The following is a 19444-nucleotide window of genomic DNA, read 5'->3' on the forward strand; positions in this document are numbered from 1 at the left end:
GGGTTAAAAACCCCAGAAGATGATGGGCAAGCGTCCTGAGCTCACGGCCCTGCTAATCTGTGGGGGCCGTCTGGCACATCACCTTTCTAGCTTCTGCAAGAAAGAAGGGAGCTATGCCACACCAGGCCTGTGGCCAAACTTCGAGTCCCCACAGATGAGTACCCAAACTGGGAGCAGGACTTGGAGGTCTGGGAATCCCAAGGGCAGGCTGTCTCTGGACCTGGTACAGGAAAGACGAAGCCTGCCCTACCCCTCGTCCCTGACAGACGATGAGAATACAGACGGGTGGAGAGGCCGACCTGGGATGGGTGGGGCGAGGCCTGAAAGGGCCCAGCACACCGCACTCCGGGACGGCCTGGGTTCCACGGCATGACCCTGCCCCTTCACAAACAGTTCACAACAGGAGCCCACGGAGGCAAGCTGCAGCCGGGGTCATGCACCGAGACCAGTCACCGCTTAAGCAGCCAGCATTTATCGAGGACCTCAGGCATTACCTGTTTAGTCTGCTCTCTCTGAAATAACTCTAGCTGCTCCACCTGCACATGGGGGAGCAACGGAGACAGCGTGAGATGGGGGTCCAAAAGGCACCCGCCCTGCTCCCAGGCTGACCTCACCGAGGCTCTACTCTGCCCCCAAGGAACTAGACGTCTAGCAGCCTCTTTAAATGCCATCTTGGCTCATTGGAGTCCCCGGTGGCTCTTGGGGCCTCCACTGTAAGTATGCTTCCTCATGACAGAGCGCCTCAAAAGGCTGATGGCTCTCACAGCCTGCCTCACCAGAGACAGAGCCTTCGGGGAAGGGGAGGCTACTGAGAGTTTCTTTAGGCCAGCAGGGGCCACAGACGACCTGTACTAGCAGCCACCTCTCCTCCTGCCACCGACACTCTGGCATCACATTGGGATCAGAGGCCAGGGAATGTAGAGGGACAACGTCTCTGCCTCTCAGGTCTGCCCTTCGGGGGTGTGGCTGAGCCAGGGCCTCACCTGGGCAGTGAGTTTCTGCCTCTCCTCCTGGAAACGCTGCCTCTCCTCCAGGACCTTGGCCTTGGCACCCTCGTACTTGGCGGTCATCACCTCCAGCTCCCGGGCAGTGCTCTGCACTTCCCGCTGCATCTCAGCCAGACGGGTCTCAGCGTCAGCGCGCACAGCTGCCAGCTCCTGGCTGTACTTCTCGCGGGCCTGGTCCAGCTCCACTTCCAGAAACTGCCGGCCGAGGCTGGCCCGCTCGCCCAGCCCGCGGTTCTCCTCCGCCAACAGGCCGTGAGCCTTCTTCAGCATGCTCAGTTGCTCCGCGTAGCTGGCCTTCTCCGCTCGCAGCTGCTGGGCCATGCGCTCCTGCTCTGCCACCTTCTGCCGCAGAGGCAGCAGCTCCCCGAGCTCGCGCTGGGCCCGCAGCAGCTCTGCTCGCAGCCCGCCAGCCGCCTGCTTGCTCTGCTCCAGCTCCTCCCGGTGGCGCTTCTCGGCAGCAGCCTGCTCGGCCTGCAGCTGCTGGCACAGGTGCTTGACGGGCAGCAGCTCGCTCGCCAGGGCCTGTGTGCTGGTGTGCTCCAGCTGCAGGGCCGAGAGGGCTTGCTCCTTCTGAAAGAACTTCTCCTGCCAGGCCTTTAACTCTTGGCCCAGCTCCTCTGCTCGCTCCGCCTGCGATGCCAGCTCCTGCCGCAGGCTCTCAGAAGCCACCCGCTGCTTCTCAGCCTCCTCCCGGAGGGTCTGGACCTCCTCGCGCAGAGCGGAGCTGCGTTCCGCAGCCCTGGCGCTGCTGCTGGCGGTCTCCGCCTGGAGCAGGCGCAGCCGCTCTTCCAGCTTCTGACTCTTCTCTGACTCAGCGACCACCAGCCGCTTCAGCTCCTTGCTCTCGCCCTCCTTCTCCAGCACCTGGCGGTTCAGGATGGACACCTCCTCCTCCAAGCTGCTGATGAGGCTGTTTTTCCTCTCGGCCTCCTGCTGACCCCGGGCCACCTGGGCCTTCCACTCGTCCTCGGCCTTGCTGTGCTCCTGGGCCTTGGCACGGAGGGTGGCCAACTCCCTCTGGGTTGAGGCTAAGGCGTCCTGACTGCTCCCCAGCTCCTGGGCCTTCTGCTCTAACTGGCCCTGCAGAGTCTTCAGAGTACTGGCCTGCTCCGCGTGGGCAGCGCGCTCAGACTCAAGGCTTTGCTCCAGGCTGGAGGCCTTCTCCTGGTGCTCACGGGCCTGCTGTTCCAGCCGGCTCACCTCTGCCTGCAGGGCCTGCAGTTCAGAGCCTTCTGGCTCAGTCTTTTCAGTAGCCTCGGACTGGGTTCGCAATCCACAAGCGTCTTCTCGGCTGGCTGTCCCAAGAGACTGCGGGCGCCCCTCCTCTTTCTTGGCCAGCTGTTCTTTCAGTCGCTCCACAGTTTGCTGAAGCTCCTTCAGTACTGCCCCTTGGGCTGCCTCCTGCCCATGAAGCTTGGCCAGTTCCTGGTCCATCCCCTCCTTTTCCCTCAGGGCCTGGGCCAGTGCCTCCTGCAGGGCAGCAAACTCCACACGCTGCTCATTGAGTGCGTTCTGCAGCCGCATCTCCAGCTCCGCCTTGGCGGCCTTCTCCAGGGCAAGGTCAGCTTGGGCCCGGCCCCGCTCCTGGGTCAGCCGCGCCACCTCCCTCTCCTGTTGCCCACGCTCCTCCTGCTGCTGCCCCTGGCTCTCCATCAGCGCGGCCCGAAGCCTCTCCAGCTCGCTACCCATCTGCTCAGCCTCACGCTCCATAGCCTGCAGCGCGGCCTGCGTGCTGCACAACGGGCGTCCCTGCTGCTCTTCCAGCCACTCCGACTCTCTGTCTCCTGCCCTGGGCGGCTCCTTGAACAGCTCTGGGGAGGCCGTCTCCGGCTGCCCACCTGCCTTGCGCACCAAGGCCTCCAGGCGGGCCACCTCCTTGCTGGTGGCTGCCATCTTCTCCTGCAGGGTGGCAAGGTCGGTGGCGAGCTGCTGGGCCCTGCCCTCCTTCTCTTGGACCTGCTGTAGGGCCCTGGCCAGGCTGGCGTGGAGCTGAGCCAGCTCGTCCTGCTGCCGGCTGATCTGGAGCTCACTGTGGGCCTCGATCCCCACCACCTTCTCCTTGGCCTCCTGCAGCTCCTGGCGGGCCTTCTCGCATTCCTCCTTCAGAGTCATCAGCTGTTCCTGGAACATGGCGCCATACTGCTCCTCCTCCTGCTGGCTGTCCTCATACCGCTCACGCCAGGTGGCCACCTCCTTGGCCAGCTGCTCACACTCATTCTCGGCCTCGCGCTGGGAGGCTACAGCCTCGGCCAGCTCCTGCCGCAGGGCTTCTGTCTGGGCCTGATGGGCCTCCCCGAGCTGCTGTAACCGGGCCTCCAGCCCCTTGCGCCCAGCTCTCTCTTCTTCCAGCTCCTTCTGTCCCTGCTCGTGCTGCTCCACCAGGCTCCGCGTCTCCGCCTCCAACCTGCAGATGCACCGCTGCTGCTCTGCCAGGGTGTCTGCAGCCCTGCGCTTCTCCTTTTCCAGGCTGCCTGTGGTGGCCTTAAGGGACTCCTCCAGGGCCCGGACCTGCTCCTGGAGCTGGGCCTTCTCCTGGGCCACTCTTTCCCACTCGGTTGTTTTCTGCTGCTCAGACCTCAACTGGGCCTTCAGCTCTGCCACCTGGGCCTGTACCTCACTCTGCTCCTGGCGGGCTGCCTCAACATGGGTATGGAGTTCCTCCACCTTCTGGCTCAGCTCCGCCTTCTCCTGCTGGGCCTGTGTCAGCGAGGACTGGGCACCATCCTGGGCTTCATGGGCGGCCCGCAGCTGCTCTTGCAGGACATCCAACTCGGCAGCCTTCTCCTTCTCCACCGCCCCCAGCTGCTGGAGGGCTGTGTCTCTCTCCCGGAGAGCAGCCTCCCGCTCCTCGGCCGCAGCAGCCAGTTGCTGGGCCTGGTCTCGCCGGGTGGCCTCCTTCTCCGTGGCGGCCTCTTCCAGCTGCCTCTCCTTCCGCTCCAGGCTGCTGCTCAGCTGCTCCACCTGCTGGCGGAGGCCCTGGGCAGCCTCTTCCTGCTGCCGGAGAGTCTGTGTGAGCTGTGCCTGCTCCGTTTGGGCCTGCTGCTTCAGGCCGGCCAGTTCCCCATCCCGCTGCTGCACAGCAGTGTTGAGGGTATCCAGCTCGGAGGTCAATGTGGCCACCTGGGTGGATAGCCGGGCCACCTGAGCCTGAGAAGCCTGCTCCAGCTCCTCCTTGGCCTGGCTGAGGTTGGACAGGGAGCCCTGCAGCTCGGCAATCAGGCCGGCCAGCTGCTGCTTTTCTCCTTCGAAGTGGCTCCGCTCGGCGAGCAGCTTGGCTTCCCGCTGGCCCCGCTCGGTCTCCAATGCTGCCACCCTGGCTTGAAGCTGGGTGTTGTCTGCAGCGAGAGTGGCTGCTTCTTGCTTGAGGGTTTCCAGCTGGTGAAATAAAGAGACAAACGGGGATCAGCACGACTCGGTGCCCTCTGCCCCTCCAGGGATTGAGGACCACCAGGAACCTGAACATGGAGAGCACGGGTCAGCAGCCACCCCAGCCCACAGGTGTCACCACTGCCCGAGTCCCTACCTGCAAGACGTCACCCAGCACCTCACCCTTCTCCTGGGGTGGGTTCTCCCGCAGCTGGGCCAAGTGTTCTTCCAGCTGTGAAAGCTTTCCCTGAAGGATTTCGTTCTTCTCTTCAAGGCATTTCTGGAAGTAAATGAGAGCCCCAGGTTAACAGAAATCAAAGAGGCACCAGCTTGCCACACAAGCCCTTGTGAGCATCAATATTATTATCCCATTACCTTGTTACCAAGATCTCCTCTGGCCCCGACCTAGGAGCAAACTGGCAGAAACGAATGGAGACCTGATTTACCAGCCCCAGTCCCAGGGCTAAATTAAGTTGGGTGACTTGCTCATTTCTTCTCCAAGGATGAGTTTACTTGAGATTTCCTCACTGTATACCCTTCCTCGGTCATGTCTTGGCTCTCAGAGCATCCAAACACTCAGCAGCTTAAAATACCCTGTCTGAACACCAACAGCAGCAGTAGCCACAGCACCCCTGATCCCCTGCCCCCCTTCACCCCACTGTTCACTACGCAACTACAATGGGCCAGGGCCTGTCTTAATCCACCCAACAGATCCAGAGGTAGCAACTACCATCCCTACTGTTTTTACAGAGTAAGAATTCAAAGCTGACGAGTTAAGTGCCTTGTCCGGGGGCTACATGGTTACTAATACGTGGCAGAGCTGCGTTCTTAATAGCAACAATAATCTCAGCAACTTCACCTCGTACCAGACAATGTGTGTTCAGTGCTCTATATGCATTATCCTACAACAGACAATAAGGTAGCTACTAATTCTTTTTCCCATTTTAGGGAAAAGACGCTTAGAAAGAAGTAACTTGTCCAAGAGCCACACCTGTAAACAGCAGAGACAGGATATACAGGTATACTGAACCGAAGCCCATTACAGCACACTATTAAACCTTGAAGAGTAGTTAGCATAATTCCCAAAGGTCCCATAGTGAAAAGTGAAGTCGCTCAGTCATGTTCGACTCTTTGTGACCCCATGGACTATAGCCTACCAGGCTCCTCCATCCATGGGATTTTCCAGGCAAGAATACTGGAGTGGGTTGCCATTTCCTTCTCCGGACCCAGGGACTGAACCCGGTCTCCTGCACTGGAGGCAGACGCTTTACCATCTGAGCCACCAGGGAAGTCCAAAGGTCCCACAGAGGTAAACGACATTCAGCTTTGGGCATGTGGTCAAGGCCACGGCCCTGACTTCCCACAGCAGAGGGCTACCTTGTCCTGCAGGGCTGTGCCGAGCTCCTTGTCCAGATGCGCCTGCTTCTGCATCCACTCCTGAGTGGCCCTGCTGTGCTCTTCTGTCAGTTCGTTGAGGGCCCCCTGGAGCTGCTGCAGGTGACTGGCAAACTCCCGCAGCTGAGACAGACAAGAGGGAACCCCCGTCACACAGGGTCAAAACTGCCAGAACCACTGCTGTCTGCCTGTTGAGCGCAGGACTACTAATCAAAATTTACGGCCACCAGCCAGTCCGTCCCTGGCAGTAGCCAATTAAGGAATGAGGACACTCTCCTCAATCCTCTGGGGGAATTGTACAGACCAACTCAGCTGCACCAGGCTTCCAGGTGTGGACCAGAAACCCCAACTCTCACCTTAAAGGAAAGGTCCCCATTCTCCTCAGAAAGCTGGTTAATTCTGCGATCCATCTGGCTCTTCTCTGTCTTCAGGTCCTGGCACTGCTTCAGAGTTTCATGCAGCCGCACAGTGAGGCTGCGAGAGAGGGGGCCAGTGAGGAAAGAGCACATGGCCGCTGTGCCGGGCGCAGAAGGACAGCAGGAGAACCGTACCTCTCGTTCTTGCCACGCAGCTCCTCCAGCTCCCTGGGCTCCAGCGGACTGGCCGCCTGCTTCTCGTTGAGCTGAGCGAGGCGGTCAATGCGCTGCTGCATCATGGCTATCTGCGCATCTGCCCCGGAGGAGAGGAGAGGACTCAACCCAGGATGAGGGGAGGAGCGAGGAGGGAGGAGGGAGGGGGCAGCTGGTCCGGGGAAAGAAGGAGGGGGGCACGGATAGCACCAGCTTCCACGGGTCAGCCAGTGGGCCCAGGGAGGAGCTCGGCTCCCGGGCCAGCAGAGGAGACAACACAGAAGGCAGAAGGGCCACACCTCAGACAAGCCCAGCACCTTCCCAGATGAAAATCCTGAATGCTGCCCGTCCACACACATCCGCCAGCGAGCCAGGTACCTACCCTTCTCGGTGAGGAGCTTGCGGTTCTCAGCCAACTCCAGCTCCAGCTCGTCTCGATTGTTTCTCTCATCTGCAAGCTGCTTCTTTAACCGCCTCATCTGGAACTGTGGGGTCTGCAAGATGTCACCCATGGGGGAGGCTGGAGAACCTGAGAGGAAGCTGCGGAAGGAGATGGCCCAGATGCCATGGTCAGAGCCCAAGACTTGAGGGTGGAAGCAACCAAAGCCGCGGGTGGGGGTCAGGGGGCTCTGTGGGTATGCGCACGGGGGCGAGGCCCAAATACCTGGGTTCTGCCTGCAGTGCTACCTCGTGCTTTATGACGTGACCTAGAGAAAGCTCCTCTTCTTTCTTCAAGTCTTAATTTCTCTATGCCTCCCCACCCCCCACAGCTGCAAAAGGAGGGCATTCTCTTTGCCTTTACAGAACTGCACTAAGGGAATTTAGCCTAGTCTTCAAGAAAGCAAGAAATCCCATAAACAAGGACCAGTCTTTGACAGGCCTTTTGCCCAGGACAGATCCCAACCAAGTCCCCCACTGATCCTGACATAGGGGAGGACGTCACAGGTCTGTAAGATACTCCAAGCTCTCTGATGACTCAGGGGCTGGTCAACAGTTTGGCCCCTTGGAGGCAGGGATCCGAGCGCTGGGTGTCGAGGGCCTCCCATCCTGGGAGAAGAGGCACAGCACATACTTGTTCCCGCTGGAAGAGGCAACTTTCTGTAGCTCTAGGAAGTGAACCTCCCTCTTGGCCTGGTGGCTGGGTGGAGAGAGCTCTTCAGAGATGGTGCTGGAACGAGGGGAAGGGACAGGAGCTGGAGTGGAAGGAGCAGACAAGCCACAGAGAGGTCAGTAAGAGGTGGACAGATTTGCATCTTTATGCTATTTGAGAACTTGCCTTAGTGGGGATGAATCCAGACACTTATATGTCAGCTGCAGAAGAAGGCTGGGCAGAGCTTGAAGCCTGGGGTCTGGGTTATCCAGCAGTCAGTGCCCTAAGCCAATGTACAGGGCTTCCCTGCCCAGACTCTGTACTCAAGAGACCGGACCAAGTGCTCACGCTTTTCCCCTCAAGCCAACCCTGAGCAGACTCCTCTCAGTCCCAGTGGCCTCTCAAGTCAGAGCCAGCAGCCTCCTCACTGAAACCCTCATTCTGAAATCGTGCACTGCCAGCATGACTTCTTTCTCAAAATCTCCTCTTTTCTTGGCTCTCATGGCGACCTTCACAAGGCCCTCCTGCCTCTAACACCCGGGCTCCCTCTCCCGCACCCGCTCCTTCCTCTCCCACCCACCTGCCCACCAAGCCCCAGAGTTCTGATGGGGCCTGCATGCTCTGCCCACAGTGCCCAAGGCCTCAGTGGCCATCCATATACCAACGTGCAAGCCCACAGCCTGGCCCAGAGCCCTCTCCTGCATTCTACACCCACATCTACAACATCTCCACCTGAAGTTGCTCACGGGGAACCTGAACACAAGGAATACCAAATCCAGGGGCTGGGTGAATGTGCCGAGACCTGCCACCAGACACCTGTCGTCGTTAGATGGCTCTTCCCAACAGGCAGCACTCTCACTCTTGACTGTACTTCCAGCAAGATGCCTGGTAGATTCAATACCTCCCTGTTCTAGCACTTTTTTCTCATCATATATTCTGGTTTATGTATCTGCCTTCCCACCTAGAACACGAACAATATGTAAGGAATAACAGTCTTCTAAAACTGTGTACTTCCAGCTTGTAAGTCAAGAGTAATGACTGTTTAAACAATAAAAAACAAAACAAGATGTACATGTGGGTAGTGGGGTAAACCAGGAGAACTGACAGCAGACATGATCACTTACAAATGTCCTGCTGAGCTGCTGCCAGGCACAAGGAGGAGCTCTGTGGAAACTGGGATGAAGGCAACATGGCCAGAAGTCATGTCACTCCATGTTCCACACGTTTCCTAAGCACCTACTCAGCGCCCTGTGTGGGGACAAACCCCCAGAACTTCCCGACAACTCAGGATCCTAGCAGTCCCCAGCTCAGAAAAGACGGGATCGTCAGGAATGGCCCCTACTTACCTTTCTGCAAGAAGCTCTCCAAGTCTTCATTTAGGTTTAGCCCATCCTCATGGTCCAGCACGAATTTGAGAATGACGGCTAACTCAGCCTGGGCCACAGACAGAGAAAGAGCATCACTGAGGTGTTCGGGAGGCCTGCAGGGATGGAGGGCACCATCCTGGAGGTGCCCTAAGAGTCTGCTGGAACCCATCCCTGCCCTCAGAGCCCCATGGTCCAGTCCGGAATGTCCCACCAAAGACATTCCACTCTACTCGTCCCCAGCCCCTCATTTCCCCCAAAGATGCACCCAGGATCAGACAGAAGTCCAACCTGACTTCACTCCTGACCATGAGATGAGAATAGGTAAGCAAAGCAACCCAGTCAGAAAGCTTTTACACAGAACTCTGTTGGCCCCTCCCAGCTGGCCCTTACTGCTGTTCTCTGTCTGAGTGAAAACACCTTTGGGGCTCATGCAGGGCTTAACCACCAGCTCAGCTGTAAAATCTTGCCTTCGCTGTCTGAATTCCAAAGCTACAGAGTTGATCTGACTTCTCTGGCCATTTTCCTTATTTCTTTAGAATTTCTTTCTACCTGGTCTATGATCAGCTTAAAGCAGAGAAAACGTTAAAGGAAGGAAGGAGCCACTTGTTCCGCCCACAGCATTACAACCCCGACCTGTGACAAGCCACGAGCTAAGTGAGTACGAAAGGGGGTGAACTCAACACTTCCACCACTACGTGCAAGGCCGCAGCTCTCCGGACACCGCCCTGCCAGTCCCTGACGTGGCCTGCTGGCATCCCAGCTGCCGCCCTGCCAGTCCCTGACGTGGCCCGCTGGCATCCCAGCTGCTGCTGCTCTAAACAAAGCACAGCTGCTCACGCAGGAAGCAAGGACAACATCAGGACTGCACGGCAGGTAGTTCCTTCTCTAATGAAGCAGATGCACCCACTCCCCTTCACTTAGGGACCATGCAGAGGAGGGAAGAGGGGCAACCGCTCTGAGCTAGATTGTCATGATAGATAAAGACGCCCTCACTGATCCGTCCTACTAGAGGAAAGGAGGGTGAAATGGAGTGACAGTCTGTGTAAAACACCCACTTAAACATTCAGAAGCACACACAAGAAGGAAAAATAGTTTCTATGTATTATCCAAACATAGTTCACGTACAGGTACAGTTAAACACATGTACGTGAAAAGGGCCTGGACGTATATTCTTTAAAAGTCTGCAGTTACTGCTGAGAATGCCATTACCAGCAACTGTTATTTCCTTCTTTGTGCTTCTCGGTATTTTCCAGACTTTCTATACTGAATGGCTGTTACTACTATAACATAATGTTTAAAAAGAACAATGCATGTTGTTTAGGGAAAAACAACTGGCACGGGGTGAAACATGAGCAAGCAAGCCTGCTGGGTGGGATGGACGCGCAGGGCTCACCTGAATCTTGTATTCAAACTGCTCCCAGTCCCTGAGACTCCTGGAGCTCATGGAGGAGTGGTACAGCAGCAGCATGGCCACCTAGGAGCAAGCAGGAGGGGCTGCTGAGCAGGGCTGCCTCTCTGCTCAGGCCCCAACCCCTGCCCTGTTCTGGGGACTCCGAGCTCTCCCAGAATTCAGCAGCCTCAGGCCGCTGCCCTTAACTGTATCAGGAAACACTTTTCTTCTTTTTAAAAAAATTATTTATTTAATTGGGGGCTAATTACAATACTGTGGTGGTTTTTGCCATACGTTGACATGAATCAGCCACAGGTGTACCTGTGTCACCCGTCCTGAACCCCCTCCCACCTCTCTCCCCACCCCATCCCTCTTGATCGAGGATTCAGTGCTCACTGTGCAAAAAGCCAGGAGCCAGAATCCCTGCACTCATGGAACCCAGGGTATGACACCTAAGGCATCCTTCATACGACAGCACCCAGAAACAGAAGGGGAGTGAACTGGATTGAGCTAAAAAGAAAAATATGACAACAGCCGGCTAAGGCCTGACTCTTGACAGCTGTCCACAGAGGCCACAGTAATGGTCCAGTAAACCTCTTGGTCATTAGGATGGGCTAAAATCCTTGACTGAATCAAGCCTCAGCTAGGTGGCTGCCTAGACCTACCACCAACCTCCACAAGGCTCAGAAATAAAGCCCCCACCACTTGTGGGTTGAGAGAAGGCCCCCCCGCAGGCCCCTCTGGTGCCACCCTCTCACCCCCATCAGGTTCGTTTTCCACAGGTACCTTCGCTAGCTCCAGCTCTGAGCCCTCCATCACCTTCTGCACTGACACCAAGCATTCTGCAGAAGAGGGATGTTTTCGGTTTTCTGTAATGACAATAATATAGAAAACAAGGTGAATTTCCTAGAACCATCCCTGAGATAATCAGAACACCTCGCAGTCAGAGGAACAGAACGGCTGGTGGGGCCAGGAGACGACACGCACATTTCCACCTGAAGTTAATTCTATCCTGGGCTAGTCCAAGGACTACAGGGACAGTTCAAGGAGAAAACAGGCTGGGAATTCACAGCAGATTTGGGGCCTGACATAGCACTCACCCACCCACACACGAACTCCCCCTCAGCACCACAGAGGAAGGAGCCCAGATTCTAGGTCACTGTAGAGTCTCCTTCCAACTGAGGGTGCAGAGGAAGCCTGCCTGCAGCTGAGTCAGACCAGGGTTGGGGGGGATACCTGCTTCTTATGCTGCCGGGGGGCTGGGCTCAATTACTAATACCCTGCTTTATCTTAATCCATCATCACCTTTCTGATAAGCCTCTTGAGTTGGGGATGGCAGAGAGCGCCTGGATCAAAGGTGAGAACTGTGTCCACAGCCTTATGGGGGAGGGGCTGACAAGCACTGCGCTGGAAGCTCTGACTGCCCGTGTGCTCAGCTGTTCAGGTGCACCTGACTCTTTCTGAACCTGTGGACTGTAGCCCGCAGGTTCTTCTGTACATGGGATTCTGCAGGCGAGAATACTGAAGTGGTTGCTATGCATTCCTCCAGGGGATCTTCCCAACGCAGGGATCAAACCTGCATCTCTTATGTCTCACTGCATTGGCAGGGAGTTTCTTTACTGCTGGCACCACCTGGGAAGCCCACTAGAAGCTTTGCATGTATCTTTATTTACTCTGCACGTCAATCTTAAGAGCAATTATTAATCATCTTCATTTTATAGACAGGGAACCCACGTCTAGAAAGGTCACACAAACAGTAGAACAGAAGGGCAAGCTCTCACTCTTGCCCTGCCTGTGCCCCTATACCTATCACTTACGCAATTAACTTAGGGTTACCATGGCAAACTGTTCTCCCAGCAAGGGGAAGAAGGTAACATGGATCTTTCTGTCTCCTTGCAGTGGAAGGAATGGGAACCCAAGGTAATGAGTCCCCAGAATCAACCCCCTGCTCCACCTGGATCCCAGACTCATACTCTGGGACTGTAGTGATACTCTCCCCCAACTGGTGCAGGCCAGACTCAGAGAAGCCACCCTGGCCATACTCATCTCGGTGGCACACAGTGGGCGGCCTCAAGCCTCTGCCCCTCCCGACACCTGAGACCTGGTTCTTCTGGCTGCCCGAGCCCCAGGAAGCAGCTCCTTCCCAGCCAGGAAGAAAGGTGCTTACTCTGCAGAAAACTGCACACAAACTCCAGTCTCTCCGGCACCGGCCGCTGCAGGATTTGCTGCCCCTCATCAGTGCCAAGGCTAGAAAAAGAACAAGTGTTAGAACCAGAGTACTTGGCCAGCCTTCCCTCCTGGCTACTTCCCTCCTGGCTACTGCATCACCTACCACCTTCCCATCCCTTCAGGCTGGGTCTCTGTTGGATCTGATGGAGAGCCAGGCCAGGCGCTGGAAGCAGGGGAGAAGACACCATTTACCCAGAAGGAACTGTGTGGTGGCTGAGAAGTGGGGACTTGAGGCCTGAGGCCCTCCTGGAAAAGACGGCACTCTGCCACCCCATTTGTGAATATGGAAAAGCTCTGTGGGAAGCAGGCCGAGAAGTGATGGAGGAGCACAGATGGAGGGGAAGTTGGGGTCAATAGTCCGGAAGGACTCAGTGTAAAAGGTCAGGACACCTAGGAACACGTGACAAGAGGACAAGTGCGGGCGCACTATGTGTGCGGCTAGAGTGAGAGGACTATGGAAACAGGAAATCAGATCCAAGAACTGACAGAGCAGATGGGAACAAGGCTCTCAAGTGGCCCGGCAAAGTTCAACACTCACGAGGCTGAAGGCTGAGGTGGCCTCTGAGGGGCCAGGCCAAGGGACGATCACTCTTGATCTGTGACCTTCGCGACGCTGGTTTAAGTGGAAAGGCGAGCGAAGTGTGAAGAGCAAGGACGGCAGGGAGCAGCAGGGGGCGCTCTCATACAGGCCTGGCCCCAGCCCTTTTGGCTAAATGCAGTTTCATTTTCAGAAGTGACTACCCTCATTTAGAAGTTAGAAAGCTGACTTTTCAATCGAGGCTACAGATGAAGATACTGATTAAAAGGCCTCCTGTTATTCAGATCCCACATCTCCAGGTTTCAATCAACTTTCCAGAGGGCAGGGCAGACTTGAGAATCCCCCTGCAAAGCACAGAAGCATCCCAGCCAAGACTGGGAGTTACTCTGTCCAGCTCCAGAGTGATTACAAAGGCTTCTTCCAAGGGAAGCCCCACAAGCAGCACTCTGGGTAGCTGGTCTGTGATTAGGGACACCTACAAATTCCTTCAGAGATGCTAATCTCCTCAGACTCCCAAAAGAGCCATCCTCCCTACCCACCCACATTGTGGAATGTTGTGACTCTTTCTTTGCCTCATCACGGAGTAGTAATTTACCTAAGTGTATTCCATTTGATAAAAAAAATAAACATGGTACTTCGGTTAAATGTTTGAGAAATACTGGGTTAAACCCAACTGAACATTTTCTAAAGAAGAAGGCATAATACGCATTATTTCCTAAACATATCTGACCACAAAACCCATTTTTTTACCACTGAGCCCCTGATATAGCACAGTTGCAAGGAACATGCTTTGGAGAACGCTGGTCCTGGGGAAACACAGCCCATCCTTTAAGAAGACTGCATTCAAGTCTCATCTCTGGCAGGAAGCCAAACAGAACCACTGCTAGTCATGTCTCCCCCTCCTTCTCAGGCATTCCTACAACACTCACAGACCCATGCACATCATTTATAAGTGACCACTCTGTGTGAGCTAAAAGGTAGGAATACAGCAGGTGCTGAGTACGTATGGGCTGACTGACCGATGAGGAATGCTTTTAACTGGGATGAGCAGAGATCAACATCAGTAAGGCAAATATCAGGGCTTTAAGTTTTCTGGGAAAATGCCTCCACTGAACTTTGATTTGCAGATATCAAAGAGATGGGATAGCCTATTTCGTTCAGGCTATTCACACACAGTCCATTCTGAAGGAGATCAGCCCTGGGATTTCTTTGGAAGGAATGATGCTAAAGCTGAAACTACAGTACTTTGGCCACCTCATGCGAAGAGTTAACTCATTGGAAGACTCTGATGCTGGGAGGGATTGAGGGCAGGAGGAGAAGGGGACGACAGAGGATGAGATGGCTGGATGGCATCACTGACTCGATGGACGTGAATCTCAGTGAACTCCGGGAGTTGGTGATGGACAGGGAGGCCTGGCGTGCTGCAATTCATGGGGTTACAAAGAGTCGGACACGACTGAGTGACTGAACTGAACTGAATTCACACACAGAAAAATGGAGAAACTTGTCAGAGGCATTGACTCTAATGAATTTTCTGAGAGAGAAAGCCAAGTGGCCAAGGAACAAGCATTTGTTCAATTCCCACAGATTCTATCCGCTGCCAACCTAGCCCTCCTCCGCTGTCTTTCCCTGAGAACCAGCTGTCTGATTTCTGTTAGCAACAGTAGGAGCATCACAAACGAATCAGCCAGAACACATTCACCAATAACATTTTCCCATAGAAAGTTGGTCAGCATTGCCCAGTATCTGTGATCAGGGTTAACCTGGGATTTCAGTAGCACTTCCATCCAACACACACACTCACTCTCTCCCCACTGCTACTCTTCTCCCCACCTGTCTCTTCTAATCTAAAGCTCAGGCAGCACCTTAGAAAATAACTTGGAAAATGGGCATCTTGAAATTTTGACCTGCCTTATGCAAATTTCCCACTGGGTTATAAACTTACAGTGGCTAAACCAAGGATATACATCCGTACCCCTGGACACATCTACTGCTTTTGTCATCAGGCAAGGAAATTTATCTCCTCAAAAGCAAAAGCTTGATCCATCCATGCTGCACACTATTATCTGTTACAAGTCATACCTGGCTGTCTCTCCTTTGGTGATGTTAAAATTAAATTGTAGGTTAGTTACTGCCAGCCTAATGGTTTTACTGGCCATTGATGTTAGTTGCCTAGATCTACTGCTTTCATTAGGGTTTGCAAAATGGTTACTAGTTACATTATGAGTTACAAAATGCTGACTTACAGGTGGTGCACAACTCCATCTATGAAGTATCCTTGAAAAAAAATCTTAAGCTAATTAAATTTAGATCTAATTACCAGTTTATAGGCAACAAGGGGAAGAACAAGTTAAGAAGTACCATGATGATGCAATTAACAAAGGTCAGAATTTAGGAAAGTCTACAAGATCAAAAAAAAACAAAACAAAACAGAGTGGGGTGTACAGGTAGAAATAAGCAAGACACAAGACTGGAGGGAAGAAATGGGCCCCTGATGAAAGCTCTGAATACCCAAACTGAAGTTTTTAGATTTCAACCTCTTGGCAATGAAGAGTTGCTGAGATCCATGAGCTGTTGAGCACACAGTTTTGAAAGCAGGATGGAGGAAGGTCTTGAGATCATACTACAGGGATACCCAGGACTAAGAATAGGTTAGAGAAGAATGAAGTCATGAGAGTCTGGTATCCAGAGGCAGAGGAAGGGATGTGAGAAATCTCCTGAAAGGACAAACTGAGAAGATGGTGACATTAGAAATCAGTGCCCAGGTAAGGGGAGAATTCAAAATGATGCTGAAATGTCCTGTGTCTGGGTAACCGGGAAAAAAAATGGTGTCCAGGAATTCCCTGGCAGTCCAGTGATCAGGGCTCAGCACTTTCACTACCAGGGCCCAGATTCTATCCCTGATCAGGACACTAAGATCCCACAATCCATGCGGTGCAACCAAAAGAAAAGAAAATGGCAGTGTCTGTACCAAAATAAGAAATACAGTGGCTTCCTTCACTAAGGCAAGTGGGCCAGTCAGAGCCAAAGGGACCTTTAAGAAATCATATTAGACATCTCATTATCAATATAAATCTCAAAAGATTAAAAAACCAAAAAAACCCACTCTAGCAAACACATCTGTCGTGGGGGCACTCAGCCCCACTAGAATATCAACTGTATGTTCATTCACTCATTTTCACCTAACAAACATTAATTAAAACTAATCACTGCAGTCCTAAGTTAGGTGTAGAGGACCTGAAGATGAATTAGACCCAGACCCTGCCTTTGACAAGTTCAGTTCTACCTTGTTTCCCTGTCAATGAGCTGCTGCCTATAAATGCAGCCAACCTGCTTCACAGAGATGCTGAATTCCAGTTCCCCCATTCTGTGTGTGGATACAACGCATACAGGTGTGTGCGTGCTCAGTCGCTCAGTCGTGTCTGACTCTTGCGATCCCACGGACTATAGCCCGCCAGGCTCCTGTCTCCATGGCATTTCCCAGGCAAGAATACTGGAGTGGGTTGCCATTTCTTCCTCCAGGAGATGTTCTTGGCCCAGGGATCGAACCTGTGTTTCCTGCATTGCAGATTATCACTGAGCCACATAGGACGCCTCAACACTTCAGATCTTGGTCTGGGGGACTCAGCATCTATTGTGCTTTCCTTTAAACTGGGAAAGTCGGTCCTCTCCACTGTCCCCCCAATTCCTTACATCATGGTTTGCCTGTACTTTTGCCCATAGCACAAAGAAGTAAAAGGTCAGTCAGTCTGCCCTTCATAATTCCTTAAAGTTGAGGGTCAGGAAACAAGATGAACCATATGAGCTTTAAAAAGATAAATATAGGTTATGGCTTGACCCATCTTTGCTGGGTTCCAGAAAGGTGAGGCAAGAGAAGGAGGGCCCACTCCACTCATTTCACAGATAATTGTGAAGTTCAAAGGAAATGTGCTAAAGACACAGATCTAAAACGAAGAGGCCTAAACTGAGATCCTGGCTACATGACAAGCAGCTTACCAAATGCTAACTGACCTCAGAGAATAAGTTAAATGAGGTAGGTGAAAACCCCAGAAATGCGCTAATGGGTTAGAAAGGCATAAATCTGTGCAGTGCTAACAAGTTAAAAGATTTTTAGGTCCTGCTTCTTTCTCTCAAGTTTATGAGCTTCCCCTTTCTTCTTTCTGGCCCCAAAGGTTGCAAAGAGGGTTTGTGAGGTAAGGATGATCTTGTGAGATAAGGAGGGCTGTAGAAGACTCTTGTTGAGACAAGAGGACAGGGAATGCCAGGGCAGGCTCCCAGAGAACAGAGACGTGGCAGCTCTCCTACGAAAGAGCGAGGAAGCCTCAAGACGGGACCAGAGTGAAACCTCTCTCGTAGAGACACACAGTGACTGGAAGACGTTCCAATCCGGTGGCGCTCTCTGGCCAGCCAGGAAAGGAAACAGATGCAGTTCCCACCGCAGCCTACAGCTGCACTAGAGGCTGCAGGGAAGGCAGTGCAGACTTACATGCCGTCAATGATCCTGATGAAGACGCCGCAGTCCTGCAGCTGCAGCACAGCCTCCACCGGGTCAGCCAGGCGCAGACTGTTCACCTGCGAGGCAAAGGGAAGCACTTGGTGAAACCGTCTAGTGCAAAAAGCCCTGGGGTTTGCTCCTTTCCCCAGGTGTTGGCAACTCTGCTTGTTCTGAGTGCCTGTGTGCGTCCTAAGTTGCTGCAGTCGTACCCAACTCTCTGCGCCCCCCTGGACTGTACCCCGAAAGGCTCCTCTGTCTATGGAATTCTCCAGGCAAGAATACCGGAGTGGGTTGCTATTCCCTTCTCCAGGAGATCTTCCCAACCCAGGGATCGAACCCGCATCTCATGTCTCACTGCATTGGCAGGCAGGTTCTTTCCTGCTAGTGCCCCTTCTGAGTGCCTATAGTTGCAGCTAAAGGAATGCAGGAACAGGCGATTCTAGGACTTTTAATTTCAGCAAAGGAATGTTGCTGCACCAACTCATCCACTAAAGGCCACCTGAAAACTGCTCTCAGAGTCCTTCCTTTGGCTTCTTATCCTTTGAATAAGAGCTTAAGTTCTCCTAGAATGTTCCAGCACTCGGGTGTATTTTAAATGTAATTGGGCATAAAATGGTTCTAGAAAGAATGAAAGAAACTTGTACCCCAAGAGAGGAACCTGAGGCTGGGAGTGAGGGGTAGGAAAAAGAAAGGCTTTTTTTATATAGCCCTTTGTATTTCTTCAATGTTTACAGCTCAGATGTTATATTTACAGCCCTTTGTATCTCTTGATTTTATAGCTCTTGAAATCTGAATTTTGTATCCACTTAAAGTTGATATTAAATATCAGGTATATTTTATATACTCCCACACAGATATAAAATCTCATCATAGATGCATTTTTAAATTCTTTCCAGACATGAAACTTTGGCTGAGGCAGGGAGAAACGATGGGAACACACGATAACAAAGAAAAAAGGAGGGAGGAAGGAAATGCAGAGCTACAAACCCCAAAGAAAAACGTGTCAATTCAGATTCCATCACCTTTCCCGTTCCTGGCCTTCAGGCAGGCATTCATCTAACTCAGTCTTTGCCGCTAGAAAGTTCACCAGCAGTCACACATAGATGAACCAGGTACACAGGGTATTCAACAAGCACGCATGGTTGACTTCTACAGGAAAACCTCATAAATTCCACTGGTACCAAGTGCAGAAGTCTGGGCTAAAGTTTACCTTTGTGATTCCTTATTAGGAAGGAAGAGTTTGCTAAGTCAGTCAATCACATATGCAAGACTGAAGGAGAAGGGAGACATATCCTGCTTTACAAGGTATTTTTAAAAACTTCAGAGTAGCAGTTATGCGCAAATGAGTACATTCTATTAAATGTACTCTTTATTTTTTTAATTGAAGTAGCTGATTGACAAAATTGTTTCACAGTGATTCAGTATTTTTGCAGATTATCCTCCATGATAGGTTATTACAAAACACTGCAAATAATTCCTTGTGCTATGCAGTATATCCTTGGTGCTTATCTATTTGGTGTAGCAGTTAATCCCATACCCCTAATTTGTCCCTCCCCCTCAAATGTGCTCTTCAACAGGCACTAGAAGAGGCTCCCAGACAAGGATTTTGAATCCAGCTCCTACGTCCACTAACTTGCCAGGAACATTTGTTACCAATTTTGTTTCTTTCTGCGCCTATTTTCTCGCTTGTCAAACTTACCTACCTTAGGGGGCCAGTGTGTGTTCAAATGAAATTGTGGATGAAAGAACACATTATCAAATAAGAGGACTAAATGCAAGGCTCTGCTATAGTTAATAAAAATTAAAATAATGAAACAGATCCAGCAATACTTCTACTTCTTAGTTAAATTAGCTGACTGCACTGGAGAATCATGAGAATGAGAATGAAAAAAAAAAAACAAAAAACCAGTCATCAGTTACAGAAACGATAGTACTTATTTCCATTAAATAATTTTATATTGAGAACTTCTAAATGAATCTAAATTAAAGTGGATTGAA

General features: G+C 52.6%; 1 protein-coding gene across 6 annotated transcripts in view; it reads right to left on the reverse strand.

The window, feature by feature from the left end:
* The window catches only part of NUMA1 (nuclear mitotic apparatus protein 1), a 72258-nt gene that overhangs the window by 8500 nt on the left and 44314 nt on the right, over positions 1-19444 (reverse strand). For 5 of the 6 annotated variants that reach the window (XM_019974530.2, XM_019974528.2, XM_019974529.2 and 2 more), the window contains exons 3-15: positions 17438-17523; positions 12352-12431; positions 10971-11053; positions 10188-10268; positions 8774-8861; positions 7410-7530; positions 6720-6877; positions 6320-6437; positions 6125-6242; positions 5751-5891; positions 4531-4653; positions 984-4382; positions 495-536 (exon numbers count right to left, since the gene is read on the reverse strand). In XM_019974530.2, the coding sequence (XP_019830089.2) occupies positions 495-536; positions 984-4382; positions 4531-4653; positions 5751-5891; positions 6125-6242; positions 6320-6437; positions 6720-6877; positions 7410-7530; positions 8774-8861; positions 10188-10268; positions 10971-11053; positions 12352-12431; positions 17438-17523 (4638 nt within the window). The remainder of the gene's footprint in view (positions 1-494; positions 537-983; positions 4383-4530; positions 4654-5750; positions 5892-6124; positions 6243-6319; positions 6438-6719; positions 6878-7409; positions 7531-8773; positions 8862-10187; positions 10269-10970; positions 11054-12351; positions 12432-17437; positions 17524-19444) is intronic. The other variant, XM_019974532.2, reaches the window with a different exon arrangement.

The sequence above is a fragment of the Bos indicus genome, chromosome 15 (genome assembly GCF_029378745.1).
Source record: "Bos indicus isolate NIAB-ARS_2022 breed Sahiwal x Tharparkar chromosome 15, NIAB-ARS_B.indTharparkar_mat_pri_1.0, whole genome shotgun sequence".
Lineage (NCBI taxonomy): Eukaryota > Metazoa > Chordata > Mammalia > Artiodactyla > Bovidae > Bos > Bos indicus.